Source organism: Lepidochelys kempii, chromosome 27 (assembly GCF_965140265.1).
Source record: "Lepidochelys kempii isolate rLepKem1 chromosome 27, rLepKem1.hap2, whole genome shotgun sequence".
Classification (NCBI taxonomy): domain Eukaryota; kingdom Metazoa; phylum Chordata; order Testudines; family Cheloniidae; genus Lepidochelys; species Lepidochelys kempii.
The window spans coordinates 19,378,182-19,391,302 of NC_133282.1; the positions used below are offsets into that span (position 1 = coordinate 19,378,182).

General features: G+C 48.1%; 1 protein-coding gene across 5 annotated transcripts in view; it reads right to left on the reverse strand.

Annotated features, from left to right (window-relative positions):
- The window catches only part of ETV4 (ETS variant transcription factor 4), a 43,899-nt gene that overhangs the window by 16,927 nt on the left and 13,851 nt on the right, over positions 1–13,121 (reverse strand). For all 5 annotated transcript variants that reach the window (XM_073325890.1, XM_073325889.1, XM_073325891.1 and 2 more), the window contains exon 5: positions 5,505–5,558. In XM_073325890.1, coding sequence (XP_073181991.1) covers positions 5,505–5,558 — 54 coding nt within the window. The remainder of the gene's footprint in view (positions 1–5,504; positions 5,559–13,121) is intronic.

A 13,121-nucleotide genomic window follows, 5' to 3' on the forward strand; every position in this document is an offset into this window, starting at 1 on the left:
CCGTTAACAAATCTTTGTTTACCAGTAAGGTCCTTATGGACTATAATCAAGTCATCCCTTAACATTCTCTTTGTTAAGCTAAGTAGCTCCTTTGAATCTATCACTATAAGGCAGGTTTTCTAGTCTAATGTTTTAATTAGGGCTGGCAAAGCCCAACTAGGTCACACGCAGTCCATCCCTCGGGGACCCAGTGCTCCCTAGTGTCTTGTCCCGTTTAATTTTCAATGTGCCACCACTTCTCTGGACAGGTGCTAGCACATTACACATCAGCAGGAAGGACAATGCTTCCCAGCTCCCAGCTGCAGTGCACACACGTGCCTACATTTTCTGCACCCCACTCATCCTGCAACAGCTCAAGTGTCTGCCACTTTGCTCCAGGTTTCTGCAGCAGTGGCATGGTGGGTTGTGGCAATTTCCTTTGGTGGACTTGGCTTCTTTCCATGCTGAAGGAGGGGCAGGGAGAAACAAGCAGCCTGTTTGGTCCAAACTGCTAGACTGCCAGAGAGTGAATTTGCAGAGGAGATGCAGTAGCCCCCCATAGGAGCGTGTGCGCAGATGTGGGGGGGAAGGGAGAAAGAGGAGTGAGTGATGGGCGTGGGGACCATGTTACTGCATGAACCATTGCGGAAAGGTATAGAATCACAGAACTGTGGAAGTGAAGGGACTGGAAGGGACTTCGAAAAGTCATCAAGTCCAGTCCCCTGCCCTGAGGCAAGACCAAGTAAACCTAGACTATTCCTGACAGGTGTTTGTCCAAGCTGTTCTTAAAAATCTCCCGTACTGGGGATTCCACAACCTCCTTTGAAAGCCTGACCCAGAGCTTAACTATCCTTAGAGTTAGAATGTTTTTCCTAATCCCTAACCTAAATCTCCCTTACCGTAGGTTAAGCCCATTGCTTCTTATCCTACTTTCAGCGATCATGGAAAACAATTAATCGCAGTCCTCTGTATGTGCGCATGTTTGGTTGATTCCACACTCATCTAAAGCATTCCTTATTTAAAGAAAGAGCACTGTCCCATCTTCATCGCTCCAGCCAGTGGCTTTGGCCTGATGCAGGCGGGAAGAAATATTTCTGAGCTGGCTAGAATGTAATGAATAACAAACGTGGGTTGCAGTTTACAGGGTCAGGAAGTGGGATGCGGATATTGTTACTTCTTATGCATAATTAAATCCAGCAGGGAGCAAAATCTCTTTACAGGCTCTTCCGAGGAGCATGTCCCAGGCTAAGGGCCACATGCAGCTCTATGAACAAGGTAAGTACCTTCTGACTTTGCCTCCACTGCTTCCTTCAAGTCATTGCTGGACATAGGAAGGAAAGAGCTACAGGGGTTATGCCCCATTTTGAGCATTCAACAAGGAGAGGGGAGAAAAGGGAAGAAGAAGCATAAGGAGTGGAGGGGTTAGGTACAGAGAGATGTGCACTCTTGCACCAGGTCTATGTTTGGTCCTCAATTACCAGTTCATGCCTAGTTAAAAATTCCATCCACTCTAGCTGATACCATTTCACTTACTAGGGGTTCAGATGCTTAAAAATCTCCCTAAAAACCTAGGGAAGGTTAAGTACTGATCTGTGAATGGCTTGCTCAGTTTATTTTAGCACTAAGTAACTTGAGATGTTAATTGGCCAGTCAACTTCATGCCAGACCCTTTGCCAACAGGAGACAGCTCTCTCTGAGATGAGCCACGCTGGCTGATTTGCAGAGTTCTGTCCATGAGGATTGTGCTGTGCACTCCGCCCTGCAGCAGCTGGTGAAGGGAGCAAGACGTACTTCACCCCCTACAAGAGGGGGTCAAAGTGAATTCTGAAATTCTTAGTGCGCCTGAGGTGGGAGAACAATCCCCTGAGAATCCCCCCAGGAATAACAAGAGCAACACCCCAACTGTGTCAGGCTAGTTTACTGCCAAGAGTTGCCCAGTTTTTTTTATTCCCATCACCCCCAGCAGTCGTTCTCCAGCCCAGCCACCTTTGCTCTTCAGCTGCACAAGGAGGAACCTTTGAGCATTCTTGAAGCCTTACTGAGCACCCAGGAGCCTGGCCATTGAGAGCTCTCCAGGACAAGGCTTGGGTTTGTTTGGTTTTTTTTAAATTTCTAACATTTTAGGTACTAACTTTCCTATTTTCATGAGCAGATATTGCTGGAAACAAATGCTTGGAAGCAGCTCTGCTGTCAGTTACAGCAATCTAAATCTGGAGCAATGACTTTGTGTTACTCTGGAATTATGCTATTGTAGCTGAAAGCAGAGTTGGCCCTTGGTGTTTCTCTTCTGCTCTGTGAGATGCTGAAGATGGTCCCTTGGATGCCCCATAAACAACCTACCTGGGGTAGAAGTGGATTGGAGGCTATAATAGGGTAGCTCACCCATTATGGGCGGGAGAGAACGATCCACTCCTGGGAGAGATCAGGGTGGCTGCCTATAAAGAGCAGCAGGAGGCTCCCATGAAGGAGGGAAGGGTAGGCTGTGGCAGAGAGAGTGTGAATGGTTCTGCAGGGATGAGACTCTGAGCCCAAAGGGTCTGTGAGCAAGGAATTGTAGTGAGCAGGAGGCTCCTGCTAAGGATCCTGCCCAAGAGAAGGGTGAGGGACTGGAAGCCAGAGAGCTGAGAGAGGCTTTCAGCTAAAGCCTGAAAGATGTTGACCTGGGGCCTAGCCCTAGGAAGGAGGGCTGGGAACTCCATATATAAAGGGAGAGAGGGATTGAATGGGGTTGGAGCCTGGAGGCCTGTTATGTAAGGACTCAATATAGGTAGCTCAGGAGAGGAATGTTGAAATTACCTGTGGCTTGTAAGCTATTAAGGGGCCCTGATGAGGGCAGAAGTTGGTAGCAGGGCATTCTGGCCATGAGAGGAGAGGCCTAGGAGGTGGCTGGCCCTGTTACAATGGCCTAATGGTACAATATTGGCTAATGATACTAGAGGTCCTGGGTTCAAATCCAAAGTAAGCTCTCTGTGGAGGTGACATGTGTGGCCCCTCAACTGTAAATAAGCAGGCATCCCAGGACTGGAGAAGGGGGCAGCTTATCACCGCAGTGTGGCTCTAGGCCACGCCTGGTCATTCCAAACAAATCCATTCTCAATCAGAGAGAGAGAGACAGGCACCTGGAGCCTCACCCCCTTCACCTGCTCTGACTTTCAGCCCAGAGGAGAAGAGCCCATGTGCTTATTCCTCAAATCCCTCCTGACCCCCAAGGGATCCAGACCCTCAGGTAGAAATCAACACCAATAAATACACCCGCAACAGCAGGGAGGCTCCTAGTCCTTATTGCTGAGGGCTTGATCCTACAGCCAAACCTGAGGCGTCCATCAATCACAGTGGAGTGGCATGCTCATGAATAGCTCGTTGCACAACCGAACAGGAGCGAGTTCTCTCCCCCCAAAACCCCGCCCCCCAGGGCCTGTCCCACACCTGGGAGAGATTCAGTGTCTGAAGCATGACATCTGTGCAAACAGTGCAGGTCCCAGGAGCAGGGGTGGAGAAGAGACGTCTCTTTCCATAGCTTGGGAGCACTCCTTCCCCTTCTGTCTGTGACAGCTCAATTCGTTTTACAGAGTAAACAGAAACTACAGAACCAGCCACAAAAATGCTGCTGTCAAGGGAGAGAAAAAACCCCACTGGCCAGTACACTGAGCTCCATTCAAGCCTCATGAAGCAAAGTGTGCTAGGAGCGGCCAACCCTTTCCGGCCCCTAATAGCTGGAACAGGCTATTACATTACAACTGGCTCATTCATTCAGAATGAAACATGGGACGAGCCCTCTCCTCAGCTCCAGGTCAGCGGGAGGAAGAAAGAAGTCATATGACTTAGAGCACATGCTGGGCCAGTGCTGCAAAGCCAAATCCCAGTGAGGGTGAGAGGGGAGCAATCAGAAAAAGTGCGTTGTCCTTTTTTTCATGAGCAGACACAGAAAGGGGGAGGGGAACCCATCCCTGGAGCTGATGGGGAGTGAGGAGCATCGTCCCTGGAAAAGCACAGAGCTGTCTGGAAGGGCTTTAAACATCCATCTCCCTCTGTTCTCAGTTAGTGTGAGATGTTCACATGTGCAGGGGCTTGGAGAGGGGAGCGGGGCTTCCTGAAGCTCTGACACGCCAGGCTCTGGGCTCTCTTGGCCAGCCTGGAACACAGACTCTCTACTCAAAACAGTCTGTTAACATCAGCTGGATGGGACAGGCAGTTGCACAGGACAACGGACAGCAGGTTCAATGGCTCCCAGTTACAAGGTTAATTCTGATGAGGATCCAGCTAGGCTCTCAAAATACTACCCTGTGCCATGTAGACAGGCTGGGGTCAGCACAGGGGCTTCCTGGAGTGGAGAAAGGGATGGACCATGAATGGAGAGGCAGGAACTCCTGGGCTCTCTTCCCAGCGCTGCCAGTGACGCCTGTGTGACCTTGCGTCTGGGTCCACACCTAGGAAGTAGCCATCCCTCCCGGGGATGTTCCTTAGGGCCTGCTCAGCCCTTGGAGGATGGAAGTGCTCTGCAAGGACTGAGCACCATTATTATACAGAGACAGCTCCCTGGTGCTGCACTAACCGTGCTGTATCAGACCCTCCTTTGTGAACAGAAGTGCTCTGGTGTTAGAATGAGGGTGGGTGATATAAATGCTCCCACACACATGGGCAAACACACCCATTTGATTGTTTCATTGAAGTTTGGTAAAACACAAGGATCAGGCTGGAGCATGGATCTATTTAGGAAACTGATTGTTCCACTGCAGGTCGGCCTCAGGAGAGTTCAGTTTTCACAGTGTCTCCAATCTGGGCAGCACCAAGTCCCCCTACACAGTACCCAGCTCCTAATCCAATCCCCTGCCCAGGTGGCAGGTGTCAAAGCTGATTATCAGAGCCCAGCAGAAGTGATAATTAGGAGGTTCCCAATACGTCAAGGGAGCTCTCAGCACACTTCCATTTATGGCCAAAGGTGGGTACATGCCTTCAGACTCCAGACGTCAGAGATTTAAAGGAGCTGATGCCATCTGTAACCCAGACCCCAATTCCGTACTGTTAATGTCCCACCTCAAGAGCTTTGTAAATAAAATCCTAACCAAAAATAATTGACTTATGACTAAAGATGGATTTCCCCTCCTTTTTTATTTTCCCTCTTCTCCTCTCCCTCCAGTGAGAACATCTCCATCCGAGCCAATTTCCTTCAGCTTGGTGGCTATAGGTGAAGGTTTCGCCCTTGCATTTCATGCCAATGCCACTCCTTAGCTGGCTGGAATTGCCCAATTAACCATCATACACATCTGCCACCAAACGCCAACAGCCTTGGAACCTCAGTATTAGGGGAATGTGCCAAATGCCTTTGACTGGAATTAGATAGGGATATTTTTGTCTTCTCAAGAAAGGGAGAGGTGGTCACTATCCCTCTACTTTGGGTGGTGCAGGAGGGAGCTCGTGCCTTTGCTTTGACTCTCCATGTGGCACAGTGATCTTCTCATTGATACATTTGTTTGGTTGAAGCAGCTCCTGCCCCTTCCCCATAAACACATTCCCACGGTACTTACAGTTTTCCGAATGAAAGTCAGGCAGAAATTGCTCATCGCTGTCTGGAACCTGAGCTGCAAAGAGGAAGAAAGAGAGATGCGGAGATTCAGATCTGGCACTTAGTAAGCTGTAATTAAACAGTGAGGCACAAATGAGTCTCTGTGTGTAAAATCAGAACTTTCGGCTGGAAGGCTCTTTAGGGCTGGTTTCCCTTAGGGATTACAAGCACACTGATGCAGTTCTTCCCCCTGCAGATTCAGGGCACGTCTACACTACAAAGTTAGGTCGACTTAATGTAAGCCGACATCCAGCCGCCGCAGGAATTAAGTCGGTTCGGTGAGTCTATACCACACTCATTGTGTCGGTGGAGTGCGTCCTCACTAGCAGCCCTTGCATTCCTCACCAGCAGCCCTTGCATCAATACACAAAGCAGTGCAACTAGCTGCAGGGGTTTTTGGGAAGGGCTTGCAATGACTCATGGGACCAAAATATTGTTGCAGGGGGGAATGAGAATGGGAACATGGCTTCAACCTCACACGATGTAGTTTTCTCCCTCCCTATCCTGATAGCAACGGCATTCAACCCATAGTTTTTTGTGCCTTTTTTGAAAGCCTGGTTTAGCTGCACATATGCCATAGACCAAGAAGCATGGACCCAGCTCACCTATTTACTCTTGTTGTGAGCATTACAAACACCTCAAGCCTTATCCTGCAGTATTTCCAGAGCTGAGACAGGAGCCGCCGCACAGAACATTGTGATGTTATTCAAGCAGCCCTGCTGCAACCCAAGAAACGAAACAATTCCCAATTGCTGCTGGCAGTTGCACAGCAGGTGAACATGGTGAAGTGTCATTTCTGGCCCTGGGAAACAAGCAGTGACTGGTGGGATCGCATCATTACGCAGCTATGACGAGCATGACCACAGGATGACGAGCAGCGGTTGTAGAACTTTTGAATGCGGAAGGCCACTTTCCAGGAACTTCGTGCAGAGCTTTCCCTGGCTCTGAAGTGCAGCCACACTAAAATGAGACCTGCTCTGACTATGGAGAAGCGAGTGGCGATCTCTCTGAGGAAGCTTGCAAGGCCAGACTGGGGGGAGTCAATTCAGAGTTTGTAAATCCACCGTGGGTATTGTTGTGATCCAAGTGTGCAGGGCCATTAATAGACTTCTGCTAAGAAGGGTAGTGAATCTGGGCAATGTGCAGGACATAGTGGATGGTTTTGCCGCGATGGGGTTCCTTACCTGCAGTGGGGCTATAGATGGAACCCATATCCCTATCTTGACACCAGACCACCTTGCCAAAGAGTACATAAAACTGAAAGGAATACTCTTCTATGGTGTTGCAAGCACTCGTGGATCACAGGGGCCGTTTCACCGACATCAGTGCGTGATGGTCAGGAAAGGTGCATGACGTACGTATCTTTAGGAACTCCGGTCTCTTCAGAAAGCTGCAATCATGGACTTTCCAGATCACAAAATAACCACTGATGATGTTGAAAAGCCAATAGTGATCCTGGGAGACCCAGCCCCCCGGCTCCCATGGCTAATGAAGCCGAACACCGGCCACCTGGACAGCAGTAAGGACCGGTTCAACAATAGGCTGAGCAAGTGCAGAATGGTGGTGGAATGTGTCTTTGGGCATTTAAAGAGTCACTGGAGCAGTTTGCTTACTGGGTTAGACCTCAGTGAAAGCAATATCCCCATTGTTATCGCTGCCTGCTGTGTGCTCAATATCTGTGAGGCCCAGGGAGAGAAGTTTCCGCAGGGGTGGGGCATGGAGGCAGATAGGTTCACAGCCAATTTTGAGCAGCCAGATACCAGGGCAATAAGAAGAACCCAGTGAGCAGCTCGGTCTCCAGGAGGTTTGAAAACCTGGTTCAGTAATGAGCCACAGTAATGTGCACTGTTTATCTGCGTTGTGCCTTCCCATACCATCTCCTCTGTTGCATCATTTTTCCTGCACCTCGCCTCCCCCTCCCCACACCCTCATGCTCACAATAAATAAAGAGCATTTCATTCTCGAAACATTGACTTTTATTGCACAAACATACAGAAACTGAAAGAGCAGGGAAATACTTTAACCTTGGGTAAACCGCGAGATAAAATTGGGAGGGGAGAAACCAAGTCAGCTTGTCTGTGAAAGCACAGAAGTCCTGGCCATCAAAGGTCTTTGAATGGCCACCTTTTGTTCTTTGTGCCCTCCACTGGTGTTGAGTGGAAGGGATACTGCATCTTTTCCCCCCCCCACCCCCCGCCTCCTGGAACGTTTGGGGGAGGGCAATTGGGAATAGGGTGATGTTTGCAGGCCATTCTGCAGGGGTCTAGCCTCATGCTGTTTTTCTTGAAGCTCAACCAGACGCTCCAACATGTCTGACTGGTTCCTCGTAATCCGCAGCATCTCATCCTGCATAGCCCTCTTGTGCTCCTGGGATGCTCTCCTGTTCTCTCTGTCCATGTCGTTTTTCAGACAATGAAATCCTCCAGGCTCTGAGCTCCATGTCCGCTGTCCCAGACACATTCATTATCTCGCTGAACAAGTCATCACACGGTCTCTTTTTCCATCCTCTAATCTGCAAAAGCCTCTCTGCTGGTGTGGAAGCTGTGCTGAAGGCCAAGCTTTCCACTGTAAGGCATGCAAAGCACAAGGCAACCACTGTCAGTGCATACCTGGGGTCTGGTACAAGGATGCTATTTAAATATCCCTCTCCTTATTACACTCAAGTGCAAGCCAGAACATAATCAGAATCTCTAGCCATTCAATAAACCTGTTTGCTGTTCCTGCCGTGGTGAATATGTCCCAGTGGCATGGGCGACGGGCCTTGTGCTGCAACTTGTGGGAAACGCGCATTGGGAGCCCAGGTGTGTAAGTGGACAATGCCTCTTCCCTTTAGCAACATGGACGGTGCTTGGAGACTGGGGACCAGCGTTAAGCCTCCCAAATTGAGGTTTTTTTATTTGAGGCAGCTCCAAAGTGTGTGTGTGGGGGGGGGGAGGGCGTTGCGGCCATGAGAAAACATAGGAAGCACACCTTCCCCTTCCCTTAACGCAGCAGGCAACAGTCGCTCTGGGCTTGGAGATTCTGAATTCCCTGCCAACCAAAACACTGGCATGTTAGGGAAACCGTAGTTGAGAGACTCGGAAATCACCATGAATGATTGTTTGTGGTCCGAGCACTTGTAATGAAAACGTCCACAGTCTCCCCTAGGTGACCCTATGTGATATCAGTCTCCCGAGGGTGACAGAGGTGGCAAGGGAGCAGATGCTGCAAGCGTCTGGGTACAGAACTGGTCCTTATGCTGCTATGCTGTGTACTACAATGAGGGTAGCAGAGTTAATACTGGAGTGGCGTGGGAAAGTATCCTACCGTGGTGGAAGAAATAAGGCAGTCCTCCCCAGAAACCTTCTGCAAAGGATTGCAGAGTACCTCCAAAAGTTTCCTGGAGGTCTCCATGGAGGATTCCCAGACCATCCCTGTGCACATAAACAGTCTTTTCCGGAGTACACCCTCTGTGTAGTTGGAGTGGCCACTGGGAAGCGGATTCCCACTGCACCTCTCTTTTTCTTCATCTTAAACATAAAGTATAAGAGCGTGTAACCCCTACAGTTTGGTTGGAATTGCATACTCACCAGAGGTGCCTTCCCCAGAATCATGCTTGGCCACCATGCTGTCCTGTGCCTTGCTGGGCTATGGGATTAAAAGTAGCTCCTGGCTCTTGAGGAGAATGGATCCACCACTTGCCTGTCTCACATTCTCCTCGTCCAGAATGTCCTCCTCGTTGTTGCCTGAGGTGGCCCAGGACTCAGACTCCTGGGAGGTGCCCACATTGCGTTTGAGGGCAGGGGTGGGGTCACCGCTGAGAATCGCATGCAGCTCATTGTAGAAGTGGCACATCAGTGGTGCAGAACCAGAATGATTGATCACCTCACTTGTCTTCTGGTACACCTGCCTAAGTTCTTTGATTTTCACATGGCACTCTTGCATGCCCCTGGTGTAGCCTTTCTCTCCCATGCCCTGCGCAAGCTTTTCACAGATGTCTTCATTTCTTCGGCTGGATAGGAGATGTGCCTGCACAGACTCTTCTCCCCACAGACCAATAAGATCCACAACTTCCAGGCTGGAGCATGTTTGGGGCACTGAGTTACCATGATCAGCTGGGCTGGCGAGCTCTCCATGCTGATCAAAGAGGAAATGAAAATTCAAAAGTTCCCGGGGCTTTAACAGGGAAGGTGCTGTTTCCTGTGTACTTGGCTGCTGTGCAGCGGAGTTGAAAACTATCTCCAGAGCAAACAGTCTCCAGAGCATTGTGGGATACCCCCTAGAGGCTAATTCGGTCGACTCACACAATGTTGTGTCTACACCACCTCTCTGTTGACCCATCAACATCGAATTAAGCGCTATGTCTCTCGCAGAGGTGGAGTACTTAAGTCGACATTACAGGCGAATTAGGTCAGCGGTAGGGACCCGGTACTGTAGACACACACATTATTAGGTTGACATAAGGTGGCTTCTGTCAACCTACTTTTGTAGTGTAGATCAGGCCTCCGTTTCTTTCCCTCTTTTCTTCGAAGTCAAGATGACTTTCTAACTAGGGTTCATTATTTCCCAATACCCAGGAATCTTAGAGAATTCATTGTGGCACAAATAGCTACTGATTGAGAAACTCAAGCTGGGAACGATATGCCAAGGTCCTGAGAGAAGCAAGAAACATTTATGTCTCTGCACGGACGTAGCCTTTGCAAAGCAATCGTTCCAGAAAAAGCAGATTGCTTGAGGGGGAAGGCTGGAGTTCGTAAGTTACTAACAGGAGAAGGAGCATTTCAGAGAAAGCGTTTAAACTCTGCATGTATGTGTGGGAGAAAGGGAGAGAAAGCTTCCCCTCTGTATGCATGATCTCTCAGGTGGGAAATTTAGGAGAAAATTGTAGCATATTGGCATCTTATATGACCTGCCAAACACCTGACCTCTCTCTTCACAAAGACAACACTGAACAGCTCACAGTCACACTGCAGGAGGCCTGCACTTCCTGCTGAAGATACTGTAGACAGAGCTCATCATAATGACAATAGCAAGTGCCTCTGTGGTTTTTGAATAATCCAGAAACTGTCTGATAAAGGTGTTTGAATATCTGCAGCCTCATTCCCCGTGGACCATCCCATCTTGTGGGAGCACGAAGAGCAATGAAATAGTTAACAGCGTTAGCAACTCAATAGTAATAACAAGACTTCAAGAATTAATGCCTCATCAAGCCACACTTGTTTGTCTGCAGGGATGAAAAGACAACAGCTAGGCAGTTTGATTTCTCTGATTTCTCCCCACATCCCAAAGGCCTAGAATTATTAATTATTATTATTTTAAATGAAAGCTTAGACTTTGGAGAAAGCTATAAAACCTCATGTGCAGAGATCCCCACAGCCTCTACTACAGAGACACAAATAAAGAATCTAGAACAAATGAAGAATCCTTTCCAGGGACGGCTCTTTGCTTTCTTCTGATAAGAATTCTTTGACCCTCTTTAAAGCATACATTTGTAAGTTTTCATGGAGATGCCTCAACTCAGGTTGAGGCACCAGGAGACAAGTAGACATGAATTCATGTATGCCTTCTCCGCACTGCAGCGCTTAACTGTGATTTTGTACCCAGGTAGATGTGCAGTTGCCATACCTGGTTGTGCAGTGGCCATAGTTGGTTACAAGTAACACTTTGTGTCTGCACACAGCAAATTTTCTGTATCGTGACCATGTTTGTAGCAGTGCAAATCCATGATTTGTAGGGGATATAGTGCCCAGAGGACATACAGAACAATGCACCCTGGGGAATCCTAGTTCACAGGCAGCTGGGAGTAAGTACGCCCAGCCAAACTGGTTACACAAATATACTTAGGGCGCCCTGTCCACTGTGTGATGACCTCAGATAGCCATCTGTGCTCCAGACTAGGGCTCGGGCAGGGACAAAACACTGTCACCACTTTGGTTGGTAAGCAAGTTTTAACCATGTTGTACATTATGGGTCACAAACTGGTTACAAGCCTGTAGGGTGGTCAGAATCTTAATCACCCCTCTCAGGCTTTATTGTTTCAACTTTTCTTACAGCTAACACAAACATTCAATTAAACAGACTTAAATCCTAGAATCCTCCTTCCACACGAGGCCTGTGAAAAGCTTGACAATGGTGCGGCAGCTGGTGTGCTGGGCAGCTGCCTATCATGCTGACTCCCGGTGACTCACTGTTATCTCATGCTCCCCGCCTACTTGTATCTACCTGTTTCTGGTCATAAAACTGTGAGCTTTTGGTGGCAGGGACTGTCTCTTTGTTCTGGGATTGAACCAGGGGCCCTGGTCCATGACTGAGTTGCCTAGGCACGATCACAGTATAAATAACAATAAAATAGAGTAAAACATATACAGTAAAGGAACAAGGACTAAACCACTTCACCAGGAGAGCTGACATAGCAAATTCTATGGGCATGCCCTGGAAAGGGTATTCCAGCCTACAAACTTTATATTAATAGTGCCGTAATGCTACAGCCCATTCCTGTTCTACTAATACCTTAGATAGGCACCCTTCAGTTATACGTCTTTTCAGTTTCAGGGAATAGGCAGATAGGGATTTGCTCTTGTTCCACTTTTCTTTTTTGCTAGGAAGAGCTTTAATGAACATTCCCCTCAAACATTCAGAGAAGGAGTAATTCAGTCAGATTTTCCAATTATAATGAGTCTGTAGACACACCCTCCTCCCAGGTTATTTGTGCCATTTTCCTTCTGCTGTAGCTATATGAGAATAGAAATGTAGCGCTCAAAGGAGCATGAGAGGTCATCTAGTCCAGGGCCCTGTTCTTAAAAACCTTCCATGACAGGGATTCCACAACCTCCCTTGGAAGCCTATTCCAGTGCTTAACTAGCCTTAGTTAGAATTTTTTTCCTAATATTTAACCTAAATCTCCCTTGTTGCAGTTTAAGCTGATTACTGCTTGCCCTACTTTCAGAGGAGATGGAGAACAATTGATCCCCACCCTCCTTAGAACAGCCCTTGACAGGTTTGAAGACTTATCAGGTCACCCCTCAGTCTTCTTTTCTTAAGACTAAACATTCCCAGGCTTTTTAACTTCTCCTCAGAGCTTAGGTTTTCTAAGCCCTTGATCATTTTTGTTGTTCTCCTCTGGATGCTCTCCAATTGGTCCACATCCTTCTTGAAGTGTGCTGCCCAGAACTGGTCCCAGGACTTCAGCTGAGGCCTCACCAATGCCAAGTAGAGAAGGACAATTGTCTCCCATGTCTTACATATGATGCTCCTGTTAATTCACCCCAGAATGGTGTTAGCCTCTTTTGCAATTATATCACATTGATCCATATTCAGTTAGTGATCCACTCTAACCCCAGATCCTTTTCAGCAGCGGTACCACCTAGCCGGTCCGCCCCCATTTTGTAGTTGTGCATTTAATTTTTTCTTCCTAAGTGTAGTACTTTGCATTGACTTTATTGAATTTCATTTTATTGATTTCAGACCAGTTCTCCAGTTTATCAAGGTCATTTCGAATTTTAATCCTGTCCTCCAAAGTGCTTGCAACCCCTCCCATCTTGGTGTCATTTGCAAATTTTATAAGTATACTTTTACTCCATTATCCAAGTCATTAATGAAA